The sequence below is a fragment of the Hemitrygon akajei genome, chromosome 25, assembly GCF_048418815.1.
Source record: "Hemitrygon akajei chromosome 25, sHemAka1.3, whole genome shotgun sequence".
In the NCBI taxonomy this organism is placed as follows: domain Eukaryota; kingdom Metazoa; phylum Chordata; class Chondrichthyes; order Myliobatiformes; family Dasyatidae; genus Hemitrygon; species Hemitrygon akajei.
The window spans coordinates 21,649,122-21,670,039 of NC_133148.1; the positions used below are offsets into that span (position 1 = coordinate 21,649,122).

The window sequence follows — 20,918 nt, forward strand, 5'->3', positions numbered from 1 at the left end:
GCGTTCAAGGAGAAAACTTCACTTCAGACACAAAGCAGATGTGACGAACTATATCTTCTCCAAGGATCAACAAGGATTGGCATCACAAGGAATATATCTGGTCACTCCTTCAATAACTTGAAAACAATTTATGGGGTTTAGCTCCAGGTGGGACCATCCAATTGTCACCACAAAACTGAACACGTGTTTGGATTCTCCTTGCCGTTCCTGCTGTGCTGTCTTCTCAAGCATCTCCTCTTTCACATTCAAGGATCGATGACTCCTGAGTGCTGGTTAACTGATCCTAACAGCGGAACTGATATGTCGTATTTGAGATTCCTTTGCCTTTTCTACCCTGTAAAAAGACAAAAGACAAAGAAGGACAACGTTTCATTTGAGATCATTTTAGTCTCTATGGTGAGGTGTGACATCGCACTTTTATAGCAAGGCTCTACACAAGTTACAGCTATGGGATTGCTTTGAGCTGCCTGTTTTCAAGGACTCATCAGAGGATCTGAAGGAATACCTCATGGTTGTCACAGACTTTATAAAAACAGTCGTGGACGAGTGCTAGTCCCCACAAAACGATTCAGAGTCTTCAGCAACCAGAAGCCCTGGATGAACCATGAGATCCACATTCTGCTGAGGGCCAGGTCAGTGGCATTCAGGCCTGGTGACCAAGTAAGGTACAAGAGGTCCAGGCAGTTTTCAATTATACTGTGGTGCCCAAGAATGTGGTCAACTGTCTCAATGACTATCATCCAGTAGCTCTTACATCCACTGTGATGAAGTGTTTTGAGAGGCTGGTGATGAAACATATCAACTCCTGCTTGAGAAGTGACTTGGATCTGCTCAAATTTGCAATAGGTCCACAGGATTGCCGTTTTATTGGCTCTTCGCTCAACCCTGGAATACCTGGAGGGTAAATAAACATACAAACGTTTGTACATCAGGATCACTATAGCTCAGCGTTCAATAGCATCATCCCCTCAAAAACGAATCAATCAGCTTCATGCCCTTGGCCTCAATCCCTCCTCCTTGCACAACTGAATCCTCAATTTTGTCACTTGCAAAGCACAGTCAGTTTGGATTGGCAATAAAATCTCTTCTCAATCTCCATCAGCATGGTGCACCACGAGGCTGTGTACTTAGTCCCCTGCTCTACTCACTTTATACTTATGACTGTGAGGCCAAGCACAGCTCCAATGCCATATTTAAATTTCCTGTGCCCAGCACAAAAAAAAATACAGCAGTGTCTCTACCTCTTTAGGAGATTGCAAAGACTTGGCATGATATCTAAAACTCAGGCAAACTTCAAAAATCTGTGTTTGCATCATGGTCTGGAATGGAAACACCAATGCCCTTGTATGGAAAGTCCTACCAAACGTAATGGATAGGGGTAAGTCCATCACAGGTGAAGCCCTCTCCAGCATTGAGCATGTCAACGCAGAGCGCTAATGCGGCTAAGTGGCATCCATCATCAAGGACCCCGATCACCCAGGCCGTGCTCTCTTCTCGCTGCTGCCATCAGGAAGAAGGTACAGGAGCCTCAGCACTCGCACCACCAGAATCAGGAAGTTTTACCCCTCAACCATCAGCTCTTCTTGAACCAGTAGGGGTTAATTGCACTTAACTTCACTCACTCCATCGCTGAACTGTTCCCACAACATATGGCATAATTTTCAAGGACTCTTCATCTTAAGTTTTTGATATTTATTGCTTATTTATTATTATTATTTCTTTTTGTATTTGCACGCTGGTTGCTTGTCTGTTCTGTTGGGTGTGGTCTTTCACTGACTCTATCATGTTTCTTGGACTTACTGAGTATGCCCGTACAAAACAGAACTCAGGGTTGTATTTGGTGACATATATGTACTTTGATAATAAATTTACTCAGGAATGTGGTCCCCCATGCTGCTTTCAGAGGACAGCAGTGTAATGCAACAACCCAGCTGTGTGGCACCCACCCCGTTGAAATCAGTGAAAATGACCCATAACATTGAAAAGAGCCGCGAAGAAGTAGTTTAAACCAGCCATGGCATTCTTCAACTGCTTTTAGGCTTGAGGAACGATGAATATCTGGGACAAATCACCAGTAAGCTTGTATTCTGCTTCTTTACTCTGTAGGTCCAGGAAACTCGAGGGAAACCTCTTCATCCGGAGTGGTGACCTGTTGGAACATGTCAACATGGGGAGAGCGAGAAGTGAATGGCAGAGATGGATTTAAAAGGACGGATGTGCTGCAGAAACACAGGCAGGGACCAGCTGGACTGAATGGCCCCTCTACTGCACACTGTGTGTGGTAGAGATGATAAACACCGGAGACACAGGATTTCCTTCTTTTCCAATATTTTTATTAGTTTCTACATAGAAGAATACAGAATACAAGAAAATGTCAAAGGTCAAAAAAAAATTTAAAAAATTACTCACAAAATTTTGCTTCACGCTGATGATATATTGCTGTTTATCTCTAATGTGGAGACCTCGTTACCTTGCGTACTTTCTTTACTCTTCCATTTTAGCCAGCTTTCAGGATACGAATTGAACCTACATAAGAGTGAATTATTTCCTTTAAATAATTTGGTATCAACTGTTGTAAGAAATCAATTTACTTATTTGGGTGTAACAGTCGCTAAGAATTACAAACACCTGATTAAAGAAAACTTTCTTACTTTATTGAATCATGTAAAAAAGATATCATTAAATTGGTCACCCCTTTCAATATCGTTGATTGGACGAATTAATTCTATTAAAATGAATATTCTACCTAAATTTATATATCTTCTTCAGGCTTTACCCGTTTTTATTCCTAAATCCTTTTTTGACTCTCTTGATTCTATTTTATCCTCTTATATATGGAAAAATAAATGTCTTCGTTTAAATAAAGTTCATCTTCAAAAATCTAAAAAGTCTGGAGGTTTAGCCTTACCTAATTTTAGGTATTATTACTGGGCAGTTCATATACAATATCTTACATTTTGGCTATATTGTATTAATTGTGTAGATTGTCCGGTATGGGTTTCTTTAGAGACACAGGATTTAAAATAGAACTGATTTCTTTGTCACAGATCCACAATATTAAACACCAGTCTAATTTACGGGGAACATCAGCAGAACAAACCCCTTCCATGCTCAGTGACCAGGGTTCAGGCCTGGGTGTGGTGAACAGCCACAATAACTGCAGAATCTGACATCAGCAGTCCCTCATGGACTTGCAACTTAATTCAGCCACCGTGATGGTTAAAATATTAACATACAGCTTATTTGAACTTCCCCCCTCGTGGAGTTACCGGTGTTTCAGCACTTTGATCTTTGATCACTAGGAACAGATATATGGCCTCTATTTATTGTGAACTCGGTGGAGCATCTCAAGGTGGGTTACCTGAATGAAACCCTTCCCATACTCAGAATGGGGTCAACTCGTTGGTGTTTCAGTTGTTCAGGTGGCTGAATGAATCCTTTCCTACACCTGGAACAGGTGAATGGCCTCTCTCCAGTGTGAACTCTGTGATGCGTACTGAGGTTGGCAATTTAATGAATCCCTTCCCACATTGAGAACAGGTGAACAGTCTCTCTGTGGTCTGAACTCGCTGCATGACTGAATATATCCCCTTTCACAGACAGCAGGTGGATGCCCTCCTTCCCAGTGTGTACTCACTGGTGAGCTGAGTGAGTGAATCCCTCCCCACATACAGAGCAGGTAAACAATCTCATCCCACTGCGAACTCGCTGCTGAGTCTGCAGGTGAGACAACACAGGAAATCACTTCCCACAGTCCGAGCAGGTGAACAGCCTCTGCCCTGAGTGAACTGAGTGTATCAGCAGGTGGGAATGACAGACTAAACCTCTTTCCTCACACAGGACAGGTGTGTGGCCTCTCAGTGTGAACATGCTGGTGCTTTATGAGGTGGGATAACTGAGTGAATCCCTCCCACAGTCTGAGCATGTGAACGGCCTGGTCACGGTGTGAAGTTGCTGGTGACTTATCAGACAGGGTGGCTCAGTAAATCCCTTCCTATGGTCTGAGGAAGTGGACAGCCTTGTATTGGAATAAACTCGCTGGTGACACATCATGTCGGATGAATTAGTGAATCCCTTCCCACACAAGGTGAAGCCAGGTGGCTGGGGAAGAGAGAAGCTGGGAGGTGATAGGTGGAAAAAGTTAATGGTCTGGAAAAGAAGGAATCTGAGAGGAGAGTGAACCTTGGGAGAAAGGGAAGGAAAAGAAGCACCAAGGGGTGGAAGAGAGGCCTCAACTTTAAAATTTCTATTTCTACAGGTGTATGATGGAGAACATTTTAACTGGTTGTTAAGGACCCTATCACCCAGGACATGCCCCCTTCTCATTGCTACCATCAAGGATGAGATACAGAAGCCTGAAGACACACACTCAACATTTTAGCAACCACCATCAGTTTTCAGAATGGACAATAAACCCATATATACTACCTCTTATTTATTTTTAATCTCTTTTTATACATTTAATTATTATTAAAATACACATTTATTATTAAAAGTTAACCATATAACAATTACAGCACAGAAACAGGCCATCTCGGCCCTTCTAGTCCGACCTGCACTCAGCCCATAACCCTCCATTCCTTTCCTGTCCATATACCTATCCATTTTTTAAAAAATGACAATACCGAACCTGCCTCTACCACTTCTACTGGAAGCTCGTTCCACACAGCTACCACTCTGATTTATAGTTTGTCTAATTATGCATTGCAATGTCCTGTTACTACAACATATATCATGACATATGCCGGTGATATTAATCCTGATTCTGATATTGCTAAGATCCAACACAATTTGGGGGACTGCTTTGATCTGCATCTTGGCTCCATCCACAGAAAAGGGTTTCCCCAGTTCCCAACCATTTTAATTCCCATTATGTTGGCCCATTGTCTCACCCGCTGCCACGGTGAGGCCTCTCTCGGGTTGGAGGAGCAACACCTCATACAGTATTCCGTGTGGGTAACCACCAGCTTGATGGGATGAACAAGCCCCGCTGCTATCTGCTGAGCGCATGCGCACCTGAACCGCAGGTCCCCAGAGGTGAATTCCGGAGCGTGTACATTTTTGGGTCATAAAGATTAAAGGTGAACTGACAGAGTCTGTCAGCGTCGGCTTCCTTTTGCCACGTACCGCAAGTCTGTCAACGTTTACAGCGGCTGATTTTAACACAACAAGCTCTCAAAAAGAATATGCTTAATATTCTCATGAACTTGCAACTGGTTTCAGCCACCCTGATAGTTAAAGATTTAACAGACGGCTTATCAGAACTTCGTCCCTGGTGTGAGGTTCCTGGTGTTCCAGCAGGTAGGGTCATTGAGTGAATCTCTCTGCCCACACGGGACAGAAGTGTGGTCTGTCCTTCACGGAAACTCGCTGGTGCCTCACAACAACACACACAAAATGCTGGTGGAACACAGCAGGCCAGGCAGCATCTATAAGGAGAAGCACTGTCGACGTTTCGGGCCGAGACCCTTCGTCAGGACTAACTGAAAGGAAAGATACTAAGAGATTTGAAAGTAGTGGGGGGAGGGGGAAATGCGAAATGATAGAAGACCGGAGGGGGTGGGTCACAGGGTGGGTTGACTGAAACCCTTCCCGCACTCAGAACGGGTTCACGGGGTTACCTACCTGTGTGAATTCACTGGTGTTTCAGTGACTCAGTCGACTGAATGAACGCCTTCCAGCACACGGAGCAGCTCCAAGGCCTCTCCCCGGCGTCAACTCAAAATGAGAGCCAGTGACTGACATCTCCCCGCTCGCAACTCTCTGAGCATTCGTCAGGTTAGACCACGGGTCTCCTTCCCACACGTAAATCAGTTGTTCGTCTGATCTCTGGTACAGATACGCCGCTGTGTTCTGAGAGCCCCGTTTCATTTCAGACGGAAAGCAGATGCAGGTTTCTAGCTGGGATGAGATTTCAGAATCAGGTTTAATATCATAGAACTCTACAGCACATTACAGGCCCTTCAGCCCACAATGTTGTGTTGACCATATGTCCTACTCTAGAGACTGCCTAGAATTACCCTTCCACATAGCCCTCACATCACTGGCATATGTTGCAAAACCTGTCTTTGTGGCATCAGTACAATGAAATACATCATAACAAAGGAAAAACTGAATTACGGTTAAGTGTAGATTAAATAGTTAAATTAAATATTTTACTTTATTGTCACCAAACAATTGATACTAGAGCGTACAATCATCACAGTGATATTTGTTTCTGCGCTTCGCGCTCCCTGAAGTACAAATCGAAATAAATATAATAAAAATTTAAATTATAAATCATAATTAGAAATAAGAAAAGGGAAAGTAAGGTAGTGCAAGTCAGGTCTGGGTATTTGGAAGGTACGGCCCAGATCCGGGTCAGGATCTGTTCAGCAGTCTTATCACAGTTGGAAAGAAGCTGTTCCCAAATCTGGCCGTACGAATCTTCATGCTCCTGAACCTTCTCCCAGAGGGAAGAGGGACAAAAAGTGTGTTGGCTGGTTGGGTCGTGTCCTTGATTATCCTGGCAGCACTGCTCTGACAGCGTGTGGTGCAAAGTGAGTCCAAGGATGGAAGATTGGTTTGTGTGATGTGCTGGGCTGTGTTCACAATCTTCTGCAGCTTCTTCCAGTCTTGGACAGGACAACTTCCATACCAGGTTGTGATGCACCCTAGAAGAATGCTTTCTACGGTTCACCTATAAAAATTAGTGAGGGTTTTAGGGGATAGGCCAAATTTCCTCAAATAGTGAGAAAAATGACAAGTAGTGAGGTTGTGTTCATGGGTTCAATGTCCATTCAGAAATCAGATGTCAGAGGGGAAGAAGCTGTTCCTGAATCACTGAGTGTGTGTGCCTTCAGGCTTTTGTACCTTCTACCTGATGGTAGCAATGAGAACAAACTTAATGATGGATGCCGACTTTTGGAGGCATCGATCCTTGAAGATGTCCGGTACACTAGTCCCCACGATGGAGCTGACTAAGTTTACAAGTCTCTGCAGCTTACTTTGATCCTGTGCAGTAGCCCCTCCCGCTCCCATACCAGACAGTGATGCAGCCAGTGACGATGACGAGAATGGACAACTAAAATGCAGGACGTTTGCTAACTCATTCAATAAATTGAAAACTATTTACAAGTTTGTCTCCAGATTGGTTCATCTCAATCTCTTCCCTACACTCGGGTTGTCTTTGCTCGGACTGGTGCGCTCTCTCCTCAAGCATCTACTCCTCCACATTCGAGGGCCGGTGGCATTCAGGTGCTGGTGAACTGACCAACACAGGACCAATATGACACCAACATACACAAATCCTTCATCTTTTCTACCCCAAAGTAAATACTTCATCATTAAAAGATTGGAGCAACTGGGCTTGTATACACTGGAATTTAGAAGGATGAGAGGGGATCTGATTGAAACATATAAGATTATTAAGGGATTGGACACGCTAGAGGCAGGAAGCATGTTCCCGATGTTGGGGGAGTCCAGAACCAGAGGCCGCAGTTTAAGAATAAGGGGTAGGCCATTTAGAACGGAGTCGAGGAAAAAACTTTTTCAGCCAGAGAGTTGTGGCTCTATGGAACGCTCTGCCTCAGAAGGCAGTGGAGGCCAATTCTCAGGATGCCTTCAAGAAAGAGTTAGATAGAGCTCTTAAAGATAGCGGAGTCAAGGGATACGGGGAGAAGGCAGGAACGGGGCACTGATTGTGGATGATCAGCCATGATCACATTGAATAGCGATGCTGGCTCGAAGGGCCGAATGTCCTACTCCTGCACCTATTGTTTATTGCCTATCAGTCTGTGTTTTGGCTCAGTTTAATGTCAATTACTTCTATGTTCTGAGAATTGTTGCTTTTACCTTGGTGTACAGTGCAAATTACAAAATAAATAAATTGTGCAAAACAGGATAATGGAGTAATATTCATAGACAGTTCAAATATCTGGAGGTGAAGGGGAAGGAACTTTTCAGGTGAGATTAATTCAGAACTATATAACCTGGATACACTCAAAATGCTGGAGGAATTCCGCAGGCCAGGCACCATCTACGGAAAGGAGTAAACAGTCAATGTTTCGGGCCAAGACTCTTCAGCAATACTCTTTTCCATAGATGCTGCCTAACCTGTTGGGCTCCTCCAGCATTTTGTGTATGTTGCTATCAGTGGATTTTGTCTTGTTTGCTATGTAATGTAAACAGTTGTAAACAATCTATGTTTTAGGCCATATAGTTTGTTGTATTTGCACATTGGTAGTTTGTCTGTCTTGTGACGTACAGTCTTTCATTGACTCTATTGTGTTTCTTTGTATTTACTGTGAATGCCACAAGAAAATGAATCTCGGGGGGGGGGGGAATCTCTGGTGATATATATGTATTTTGAGAATAAATTTACTGCAATATTTGAAACACGCCCGACAGATCCGCGGGCTGCTCGCACCAACCATGCTGGTCTTTATAGCAACAAACCCTCACGAGCCAGAAACCAGTTTATCCAGCATGTTTCCAGGAATACGTATACATCTGCGATCTCTCTACAGATTTGTCCTCTAAATCCCACAGACTGTTGGGTGGTCTATAATACAGCCCCATTAACATGGCTATACCTTCCTCGGTTCCACCCATAAAGCCTCACTAGATGAGTTCTCCAGTCTGCCCTGACTGGTAGCACCACCCTTCCTCTTATAATCCCTCCAGCTCTGTCACATCTAAAGCAACGGAACCTCGGAATATTGAGCTGCCTGTCTTGCCCCTCCTGTAACCAAGTCTCACTAATGGCTACAATATCATAATTCCATGTGTTGATCCATGCCTTTCCTACAATACACAGTTCGGAATATTAGTTGCACCATGCTCTACTCCTGATTTCGAGGTCTGAAAACGTGGTTCCACAACCACTCCACTATTTGTTCTGGTACTTTGGTTTTCATCCTCCTGTAAATCCAGTTTAACCACCGCTTACACCCCGCCACCCCATGCAGCACCAGCAAACCTTCTCACTAGGATATTAGTCCCCCCCTCCAGTTCAGATGCAAACTGACTCTTTGTACAGGCCCCACCTTCTATGGAAGAGAGTGCAATGATCCAAAAATCTGACGCCCTCCCTCCTACAACAACTCCATAGCCATGTATGACTCCATGTATAACTGTATGATCTTTCTATTTCTGGAGGTAGCTCGAGTAGCAATCCTGAGACCACAACTTTGGAAGTTCTGTCTTTTAACTTCCTGACCTCAGTTTGCAGAATCTCATCACTCTTTCTACCAATGTCATTGTACCTACATGGACGATGACCTCTGGCTGCTCACCTTCCCGCTTAAGAATGAGGACTCGATCTGAGATGTCCCAGACCCTGGCACCTGGGAGGCAACATACCATCCGGGAATCTCATTCTCATCCACAGAACCTCCTTTCTTTGTCCCTTACTAATGAATCCCCTATCGCCACAGCTTGCCTCTTCTCCCCCATCCCTTCTGAATCACAGAGCCAGACTCTGTGCCAGAGACTTGACCAGTGTGACCTTCCTCTGCTCAGTCAACTCCCGCAGTGGTATCCAAAGTGATATACCTGTTGATGAGGGGGATGGTCACAGGGGCACTCTGCACTGGCTGTTTAACCCCTTTCCCCTTCCTGACTGTCACCCAGTTTCCTGTGTCCTGCATCTTGGGTGTAACTACCTCTGTAAATGTCCTATCTATCACCCGCTCTGCCTCCCGAATGATCCAGAGTTCATCCAGTTCCAGCTCCAAATCCTTAACGCGGATTGTTAGAAACTGCAGCTGGGTGCACTTCTCGTAGTTGTAGTAATCAGGGACACGGGAGGTCTCCCTGCCTTCTTACATCTTGCATTCAACTATCCTGCCTGGCATACCTACTGGTCTAACTAAACAAATATAAAGACAGAAAAACAATAAACTGGGCAAAAAAATTACTGTTCCCCTTCTCTCACACAAGCCTTGAAGAGCTGAAGCCTCATAGAACCACTCTAACACTGTCCACTCCTTAGCCACATGTTAAACTGTATGATCTTCTGATTTGGGCCTCACTGGCATGCGGTGCTGGTAGCAGTCCTGAGATCACAACCTTGGAGGTTCTGCCCATTAACTTCGCTCCTAACACCCTGAATCACTTTCCAGAACTTTGGCACTCTTCCTGCTGATGGTCATTGGTACCTACGTGGACCACGACTTCTGGCTGCTCACCGTCCCACTTAAGAATGGCTGTTCTGTTTGCCCCTGCCTTATTTTGTTTTGTTGTTGCCAGTCAATCCCAATCACGAATTGGCATCTGCTCAAAACACCAAACTGCCGCAAATCGATGCCTTATGTACTCAATCAGTGAACCTGAGTGAGCTGTGACACCTCACGCTTTCAATCACCAATTGCTGCTCAAACACATTTATTGTATTTATTGTGTATATTATTATTGCTATTCTTCATCTTATTGTGATATTTTTTGTGATATTTTTTGTGCTACATCAGATCCAGAGTAACAATTATTTCATTCTCCTTTGCACTGTGTACTGGAATTGACATTAAACAATCTTAAATCTGATACAATCACAACTCATGATTTCACTCACTCTCCCGTGATGTTCATTCCTCTCTCTGTGGCGCAAAGGCTGTGAACTGCTCTGGCAGCTGATGTCTCTGAAGTTTCACAACATTTTTGCTCCGCTGATATGATGAACTGAGGTCGAGGCTTGGGCCCACTCCAGCTGCTCCGGGGAGCAGATCTCAGGATTCAATCTGGTTCAGAATGCTTGTTGTGTGTGCTTTTCCTTCTTGCTCAGGTTATGATCTTTCTTTATTTTAATTAGGGTCTTCTTCAGGTTTCTTGCTTTGTGGCTGCCTGTAAGCAAACAAATATCAAGGTATATAATTTGTATATTCTTAGATAACATATTTACTTTAAATCTTTGAGTCGTGGAGCAATACGTCTTAAAGTTCCTGAAGGTTGTTACGACCAGGAGTAGTAGTGGGGACCAGCTCCCACTACCTATTAAATGCTCCTAACCGTGTGTGGCTAAAATAGCCTCTGACCTTCACGTGTGGCTTAGCTACTAAGCCCAGAGACTCATTTCTACTTACAGGAGAAGGAGCAAGGGCAGGCTGCTTGCACCTTAAAACCAGTTGCTTTGGGCAGATGGGGCTTGTCAGCTGTGATTGGTAGCTCATCTAGGAGAAGGAAAAACCTCTGTTCCCTTGCAGCTATGAGGAAGACCGAGAGTAAACCCCGAGGGGAAAATATCCAGAGCTGGAGTCCCTAAGGCAGTCCCACATTGAGTTCAATGCTGACAGGCAACTCCTGTGACACTGCTGGTGCTAAACTGTATTGGTCTTTGACATTCCTTTGGGTTCATCAGATGCATGAGAGGAAGAGCTTGCTACATGGGCAACAGCTTGGTCTCCATATTGTATTGCCCTGGCTTGGTTATCTAGACAGCTAGCTCACAATATCCATGGTTGACCCTGACTGACAGATGCTTCATCAGAGTGATACAGGTACCTTGGCCCAATGTGTCCAATGCCAATCAAAATCAGTGACATAATGGACAATAAAGATCAAATTTATCAGGGGGATCTGGATCAGCTGAGTAATTAGGCCAAGGCATAGGAAATACAGTTTAATTCAGATGTTGTATTTAAGAAAATCAAATCCATGTAGAACTTTCATGGTGCATGCCTGGGCCCCGGCAAGTGAACAGAGGGAACTTTGAGTGCAAGTACACGGGTTCCTGACAGTGGAGTCACAGGTAGACAGTGTGGTGAAGAAGTCTTTTGGCAGTGACCTTCATAAGCCTAGGCATTGAGTGTAAAGGTTGGGAGGTCATGGTCTATTCCCACCAGATCCTGTTGAGGCCGCACTTAAGAATTGTGGTCACCCTGTTACAGTGAAGGTGTTACAAAACAGGCAAGGATTTCTTAATCATAGGACACTACAGCACAGGAACAGGCCCTTTGGCCCATCTAGTCTGTCAAATACTAATCTGCATACTCCCATCAATCTGCACCCAGACCATAGCCCTCCATACCTCTCCTATCCATGTATTGTGCCTATCAAAATTTTGAAATTGAACCCACATCTACCACTTCTGCTGGCAGCTTGCTCCACACTCTCACCTCTGTGGTTATCCCTCATGTTTTCCTTAATCATCTCCCCTTTCACCCTTAACCCATGGCCTCTATTTCTAGTCTTACCCAATCTCAGTGGGAAAAAAACCTGCTTGCAGTTACCCTGTCTATACCCTCATGATTCTGTATACCTCTATCAAATCTCAGTTTCCTATGTTCTAGAGAATGAAATCCTAATCTATTCCCTAAAATTTAGGTCCCAAGTAATTTTTTTTCTGTATTCTTTAAATCTTAAAGATGTCCTTTCTGTATGTAGATGTCCAACTGCACACAATACTCTAAATAGGCCTCACCAATATCTCATACAACTTCAACATAACATCCCAACTCCTCTACTCAATACATTGATTTATGATGGCCAATGTGCCAAAAGCTCCCTTTATGACCCTATCTACTTGTGATGCCACTTTCAAGGAATTAAGGAACTGTACTCCCAGATCCCTCTGTTCTACCACACTCCTCAATGCCCTACTGCTCACTATGAAAATCCTACCATGGTTTGTTATCCTAAAGTGCAATGCTTCACACTTATCTGTATTAAATTGCATCTGCCATTCTTCAGCCCATTTTTTCAGCTGGTCCAGATCCCACTGCAAGCTTTGATAGCTTTCCTCGCTGTCCACTATACCTCCAGCCTTGGTGTCAGTCACAAATTTGCTGATTCAGTTGATCACATTATCATACAGATTGTTGATATACATGACAAAAAAAAACAAGTCCCAGCACCAATCTCTGTGGCACTCCATTAGTCACAGTCCTCTAGAGAGGCCATGTCCCATTTACTACCATTCTCTGGCTTCTCCTGTGAAGAATGTCTAATCCAATTTACTACCTCATCCTGAACGTCAGGCATCTGAACCTTCCTGACCAACCTCCTATGCAAGATCTCGTCAAAGACCCTGCTAAAATCCATGTAGACAGCATCTACTACCTTGCCTGCATCAACTTTCCTGGTAAATTCCACAGAAAAACTCTACAAGATCAGTTAGACACAACCTACCCCGACTATCCCTAATCAGTCCTTACTGATACAAGTATCTAAATACTTGCATATCGCCCTATAACTCAGGTCCTCTAAAACTAGCAACAACTTTAAAAATCTTTTCTGCACTCTTTCCAGTTTAAATATTTCTATCCTGGAACAGGGTGATCAAAATTGTACACAGTACTTTAAGTGTGGCTTCAAGCAAGTGCAAGTTCACATTTTTTCACATATGCAAACCTACCCAGAATATAAATGCCCATGAAATCAGAATGCATCACTGTCTTGCAAGGGATTACCCACTGAAAAATGTTCTGATGTCAGCCTCTAAGACTGAGATCACAGGATCATTTCAATGCACCTTGGAGCAGTGAGTCAGTGGTTCTAACCCCGCCACTTTCTTGTTTGTATGTATGTTTATGTGTTCCTGTGTGTGGGTCCCATATCCTGAATATGCACATCTTTCTGTTTTGCATATTTCTGACCACTCCATATTGAAGAACAGGCTTTGTTTTCACATTCTGTATGTCCATCACTCAATTTGTCGATGTTAGAAAATACACAAAAACCACTTATGACCATAAAACATAGGAGCAGACTTGGGCTATGTTTGGGATGGCATCAAAAGCAGACTGATAAAAATATAATTACTAAAAGTGGTGAGACAGAGGAGAAACCAGTTTTTAATCATTTGTAGCAATTAATGTCAGACTTCTGAATTTAATCATATTTAGGTTCTTTGTTATGTAGGGTGTCTGTAAGTGGAACTCAGGGACACCCTGTTTGTGTGAGACACTCCCAATGTCAGTATGTCTGTGTGCACTTCTGTGAGCTTTACCTTGCTGAAAGAGAACCTCTCTATTCCTTCTCCACTCAGTGAACTTCTCTCTCCCGGTGAACACACTTGTATGTCTGTAAACCGTTCAAGGACCCACCTTTCTCCTGTGTGTCTGTGCATCTGGCTGTCTGTCTCCTTCCATTTATCAGTGTGTATCTCTCTCTCCCTCTGAATGTCTGTCTCCCCCTGTGTGCATCTCTCACTCTGTGTGCCAGCATTGTCTCTCCCTATCTATCAGGGTCTTTCTACCTGTCTATTGAGGACAGATGGACCATTACCACACCCTTAGTAACAATGCAATTAAAATGATTAACATTCTCTCATGGACTGGTTACTGTTTCACCCCGACACGCGACTCTGCTCGCTGAAGCTGCTGTGTACACAGTCTGATGACTCAGTGGTTAGAGCCACTGCCTTGCATCTCCAGCAGCCCAAATTTCAATCCCAACTCTCTCTGCTTTGTGTGTGTAGATTTTCCATGTTCACCACATGACCCCATGATTTCCCCGGGTGCTCCACTCTCCAACCACATTCCAAAAAGTGGGGGCTGGTGGGTTATCAGCCAAGAGGGAAAATCTGACTCAGGAGAGAAGGTAGCAGAGAAAGAGTGGGAGATCACAGGCTGGACACCCTACTTTGACACAGAACAGAGTGAAAACAGCAATAGGATGTGAGCAATTTATTTGATTAAATAGGAACATAGTCAAACACCAGAAACATTCATTATTGCGAAGATTGAGGCATCAGTCAGGATCCACTGGAACTCCATTAACACAAAGAGGGGAGTTTGCCACAACAGAACAGTAGTGGTATTCGTATACCTGAGGCAGCAGGTACTGGAGATGCTCAGGAATAACACGTCTCTCACACAACGCCTGTGTAAGTGAGAGCTCGGGTGCTGTAGGTTGAAGATATAACTGTGTACCACAACGTTACACACACTGCACATACACAAGCTCACTCTCATGCACATATAATACACACTCACACTGACTATCACTCGTGCAGATCACATGTACATGTATGGACGTGTGTGTGGAACACAGATGCACAATCGCTTGTAAGCACTCGATTCAGGCACACACCAAAGCTCCTGTACACGGGTCTGCACATTCTGATGCCTGAAAGTGCCCACACAGTCACAATCCAGTGCGCGCACGGTTCTCTGGACACAGCAGCCTGTGCGGCATCTTTCAATTTGGACTCACTGGTCAATGATCTCCATTACTAACGGGGTCAGTTAATAAACTTAATTAAACAGATAAGCTCACAAATTACAATTGATCAGTTTTCAGGATCAGGATACCCAGCTGTCCACTCTCCTCCCCGACCCCCCGTGCCACCTCTCACCCCCTGTCCCTTGTGATCCTGCACAGACCAACCCACTGCCTTTCTGAATTCCAGACCGACTGTCTCCGGCCTCACCAAGGTGCTCGGCCCCTCAGTGGGGTGGGAGGAGTGGGGATTGTATTGTTCCATGAGGAAAGATTATACAGACCAAGCCTGTGATCCCTGGAATTCAGGAGATGAGAGAAGATCTCATCGAGAATCCATCCAGGGCTCTACAGGGCGGATGTGTGTGTTGGTGGTTGGGGGGGAGGGTGGAGTTGGTGTTCACTGTGTCAGCGTACGAGGTCAGCCATTGAAGTCAAAGATGAGGATAAATTCCTGTGCTCTAGAGGGAGGAGAATCTTTGGTGCCCTTAGTGAGGGCAGGAGGAGTGGGAAAGGGGTGTTCGGTCACTGGGTTTTGGATATTAAAGGAACTGAAGAATGAGGATGCGACAGGGAAGGCTGGTAAATGTAAAATTGTGGCCGTGGCATACTTAGATTTTTGAAAGGCATCTGACAGCGTGCCAAATTGGAGGCTGGGATGCAAATTAAAAAGCCGCAATTTTGGAGAGATAGCTGGCTGGTGGTGTAGTGGCATCCACACCAGACTTCAAGGCGAGTGGTCCCGGGATCGAATCCAGCCGGCTCCTTGCACACTTCCCCTCTGTGCCAGGTTGAGTGTCAAGGTAGCAACTCAGCCTCATAAAACACAGATAAATGCTAAAGAAACGACAAACGATGCTGCTCAATGCACCACAAGGTGAGGAGGAACAACTACAATATTGGAGGGAGTGCGTCAAAATGGTGTTTCATGAAAACAGAGCGAATTAATAGAAACTGAGGGTACAGCAGATACAGGAATCTGGAGCAACACACAAAACACTGGAGGAACTTAGTGGGGGAGGCAGTATCTGTGTAGGGGATTGGACAGTCGATGTTTTGGATTGAGACCCTATTCATCTGTCCATTCCCCTCCATAGATGATGCTGATCCACTGAGCTTCCTTGTGTTTTGTGTATCTGGAATAAGTGGGTTGTTTTCGGACTGGAAGGAGGCAACTTTTGGGGTACCCCAGGGGTTGGTCCGTGGCCACAGTTGTTCACTGTTTAATGATCAGGAGCAGGAGACGAGATGTGAGATGTCCAAGTTTGCCGATGACACAGTGGAAGGAAATCTGATGACGACATTGTGATTCGGCAACAGGATACAGACTGGCTGAGCGAGCAGGCACAAGGTTGTGAAATGGAGAGTAATGTGGGGGAAGTGCGATGTCATGCAATTCAGTAAAAGAAATTAAAAAGCAGATCATCTAACAGGAGACAAACCACAAAAGAGTTAAAATTCAAATGGACTGTCTCTTCCTGAGCTGGAATCAGAAAAAAAGTTAGCAGGCAGATTTATCAAATGGTTAAGGCAGACGGCAGTTTGGCCTTTACTACACAGGGAGTGGAGTTTAGGAACGGGAAAAGGGGTGTTGTTGTGGTTGCACAGGTTGTTAGTAAGGCCACTCCTGGAATTCTGTGGAGGGCTTTGATTCCTTGTGCTGGTAAAGATAAGAGTAACAATGGAGGGTAATTCCTAGGATGATCTACCAGTAGAGGTGAGACAATTTGGGACAGAATTTAGAAAATGTTTAGATACAATCCCAAGGGGGCTTGATAGTGTAGCAGTTAGGCATCCTGATAGGGTATCTCTTCTCATCAGTGACAGAGCCAAGGACAGAGGTCGATTGCTATATTTCAAATGAAGACAGGTGGAAATTTCTGGAATTCTCTGTCAGTTGGATACTCTGCCATGAGGGTGGGGTGTTTGAATTGCAGTGTATATTTGAGGTGGAGTTTGATAAATATTTAAGGGTGCGAGGAACTGAGGGGGTAGGGGAACTGCACAGGAGCTGAGATCAGTGTAGATCATGCATGATCGTGTTGAATAACAGACAGGCTTGAGGGCCCAATGGCCTCCTCCTGTTTCTCTGAAAAATCAGACGGGAGAGGCAGATTGATGAATGGTGAGTGGGCCCTGCCTCCACATCACAGATCCTCGCCGAACCGCGGGCCAGGGGTGATGGTAATCCTCCCATAGGGCTGGATCTGGTCCAGGCGGAGAACCTGCCTCGAGGCGAACACTGCGGGAGACGACAGAGAGGGGTGATGGGGGGTACCGTGGGGTGGTTGCGTGGAGAAGAGGAGATGGTGGGGAGTGAAAGGAACGGAGGCGGTTCGGGGCCAGGAAAGGGAATGGGAGATGGTTGGGTAAAAGATGGTGGGGGTTGATAGGAGAGTATACGGTGGGAGATGTGGAGGGTGAGGGGAATTGGATGGTAAGGGCAGGAGAATGGGAGAGGTTGAGTGACAGGGGAGATGGTGGAGAGTGAAGGGTGAAGGGAGCAGACACCATGGATTGAAGTGAAGATGGTGGAGGGTGTGAGAAGAGTGCGGGGTAGAAGGTGGGAAAGCAAGATGATAGGATGAAGCAGGGAGAAAGGTGTTGGGGGGAGCTATAGGGAAAATTGCAGAGAGTGAGAAGAGACCGTGCAGAGGGGAGACTAGGATGAAGGAGGGAGAAGAGTGTTGGGGGAGCTGAAAGGGAGATGGTGGAGAGGGAGTGGAGATTCCAGGGTACAGGGGGAGTTGTGAGTATTGGGGTAAGGAAAGGTGGAGGATGCAGAATGGTGAGGAGTGTGGTGAGGGAGGGAGGGGTGGAGGGTAGTGGAGATGATGGAAAGAGAAACGACAGGCAAATGGAAGAGGGGGAGGATTTGGGCTGGGGAGACAGCAGATGGGGAGGGGTAGATGGTAAGGGTAATAGAGATATAAAGGGTGATGATGGAACGGATGGCGAAGTGGTTGGGAGTGAGGGTGGAACAGGAGAGAGCTGCAAAGTTGGAGGGGAGAGTTGGGGGTAGTGGAATAGTGGGAAGGGAGGGCAAGATGGAGAACATGCGGACAAGGGGAGGGGAGGAGCTGCACTGTGCCACTCTCACTGAGAGGGACTCAGCCAATACCTGGTCCCTCATTGTGAGCCTGGACTTACCCAAACAGATGTAGAAGATGCGACAGATGTCTATGCGAGAGATGGTGGTGGGAAGAATCGTGTGAAGATCAGTCTCATCACGGTCAATCAACTCTCTCGACACAAGGCTGCGGAGAGGGAGTCACAGTGAGTGAGAGACAGAGGGATGGAGAGAGTGGGCAAGAGAAGGAAATATAATGAGAGGGATGGTGAAGAGCATTAAATGAATGACAAGAAAAAAAGTGAGGGACGAGGGGTTTAGGGACTCAGGATTCAATCTCTGTGGGTGGAGTCTGCACACTCTCTCTGAGCCCAGGAGCTCTCGTTCCCTCCCACAATCCAGAGATACGTGGGTTGGTGGGTCACTGTGAGAGTGAGAGGTGGAATCTGGGTTGAGCTGATGGAAATGTTGGAGGGGGAGGGGACAGAAATGTGACTGGTATAGTTGGATAGTTTCACGGACTCTGTGGGCTAAAGGGCCTGTTTCCCTGCTGGGTGCCTATGTGGAGCCGCTGAACCAGGGAGGAGGTGCTGGTTGGCACTGCAAGGGGAATCTGACAGTGAGCAAGATAGAGGATGTTATAGGGAGTGCGGTTGTGTAGAACATGAGGATTTTATTAATTTTTTTTAATGGATATACAGCACAGAGTAGGCCCTTCTGGCCCTTTGAGCTGCACCACACAATTTAACCCTAGCCTAATCAGAGACAATTTACAATGACCAATTAACCTACAAATCGGTATGTCTTTGGACTGTGGGAGGAAACCCACGTGGTCACAGGGAGAATGTACAAACTCCTTACAGGAACTGAACCCTGGTTACCTGTCCTGTAAAGCGTTGTGCTAACCACTATGTACCGACCCTCCCCAGGGTACCACCCATGACCTCTCCAGCAGGCAGTGTTGGAACAGGTGGTGAGAGAACTTGGGACCACCTCTCCTTCTGTGAGAAACCTCACAGAATAGGAAAATAGCGAAAATTCCAGGAGGGAGGTGGTGGGAACTGGAATCAGCTGTGGGATTGCGGACCAGGACATTTGGCTCCATCCTTCCATGCTGACAGCTAGAGCTTGGCCTGATCTCCTGTAGTTCAAATCACCAGCCCAAGAACCCATGTCAACCCCCTCGAACCCTCTGCCAACTCCCTCTCTCCTCCACCCCGAGGCTGGACATTAGAAGTGGGGGAGGAAAGAGGACAGAATGATAGGGTGACACAAAAGTAGAAAATGCTGGAAACACTCAGGAGATTGGGTAGCATCTGTGGGAGAGAGGGTGGGGATGGGGTGATGGATGAGGTTTGGAGACCGAGCCCTGCCGCTTTTCCATACCTCCCCTCCGCTCCCTGATACTCACTCCATCACGAATCTATGAGTGACAGCAGTCACTTCAGGAGGTGGGAGGCGACCCGGAGACACCTCCACTGTCTCACTGACTTCCATCACTGTCGGGAGTTTCTCTTCCAGCTCTGCCGTGGGAGGTCTGCACAGAGAGCATCAAGGAAACATTAGAACAAAAGGTGGGAGCATCTGTCAATGGCTCCCTCTCTCTTCCGGACTGAAGCTCTCATCCTCAGACTCTGCCAGACTGAATGTCTCACTGTTATGCACACTTCCCGACACTGGGACCCTGCTTTCTAAAATGGCACTTTCTATCTGTCACGTACAGCAAAACAATTCTGTTCATAATCTCTCCCCCCCCCCCCCCCCACCAACTCCATCTGCCCATCATCCACACCATCTTTCCTCCCATTTTTCACTGCTCCTCCTCCTCTCCTATGTGATCTACCACCTGCAACCATTTGTCACCTGCACCTTTGGTCTCCCAGCCACTGTCACTGTCTCCATCCACCCCTCCTCATCCGGATCTACCTACCACCCAGGTCTTGCTCCACCACTTCTTATACCAGCAGTCAGTGCAGATACGAGGTCTTGACCTGAAATGTCAACTGTCCATTTCCCTTCAGAGACACTGCCTGACCCGCTGAGTCCCTCCAGCTCCTTTGTTTTCTGCTGCTTATTGTCTTCATGGAGTCACAGAGTAATACAGCACAGAAACAGGCCCTTCAGCCCAACTGGTCCATGCTGACCACTGTAGGGAGCATCATTCCTGCTAGTCCAAGTTGCCCATGGTCAGCCACTAACCTTCCAAACACTTCCCTCCGTGTACCTATCCAAATGAGTTTTAAATGTTACAATTGTACCCACCTCGAACACTTCCTCTGGCAGCTCATTCCAGGTACTCACTGCCCCCTGTGAGTATCAGATCGTGGGAGGGAAGATGGTGTGGATGATGGGCAGATGGAGTTGGTGGGGGGGGGGGGGGAGAGATTATGAACAGAATTGTTTTGCTGTACGTGACAGATAGAAAGTGCCATTTTAGAAAGCAGGGTCCCAGTGTCAGGAAGTGTGCATAACAGTGAGACATTCAGTCTGGCAGAGTCTGAGGGTGAGAGCTTCAGTCCGGAAGAGAGAGGGAGCCATTGACAGATACTCTCAGATCATTTTCCTCTCAGATCTCTTTTAAATCTCTCCCTCTTCTCTTGTATCTTTACCCTTTAATATTAGACTCACCAAATCTGGGAAAAAGTCTATGAAACCCTCAGGACTTTGTAAACCTCCAAGAAGTCACTCCTCATTCTCCTACACTCCAGTGTGA

At 45.8% G+C, this 20,918-nt stretch overlaps 1 protein-coding gene across 1 annotated transcript in view; it reads right to left on the reverse strand.

Moving 5' to 3' along the window:
• Positions 1-16,606: 16,606 nt before the first annotated feature.
• Positions 16,607-20,918, reverse strand: part of rec8b (REC8 meiotic recombination protein b) — a 50,614-nt gene continuing 46,302 nt past the window's right edge. Inside the window, exons 17-19 of the mRNA XM_073028858.1 lie at positions 19,617-19,742; positions 18,286-18,392; positions 16,607-17,377 (exon numbers count right to left, since the gene is read on the reverse strand). Coding sequence (XP_072884959.1) covers positions 17,283-17,377; positions 18,286-18,392; positions 19,617-19,742 — 328 coding nt within the window. The 3' untranslated portion in view covers positions 16,607-17,282. The remainder of the gene's footprint in view (positions 17,378-18,285; positions 18,393-19,616; positions 19,743-20,918) is intronic.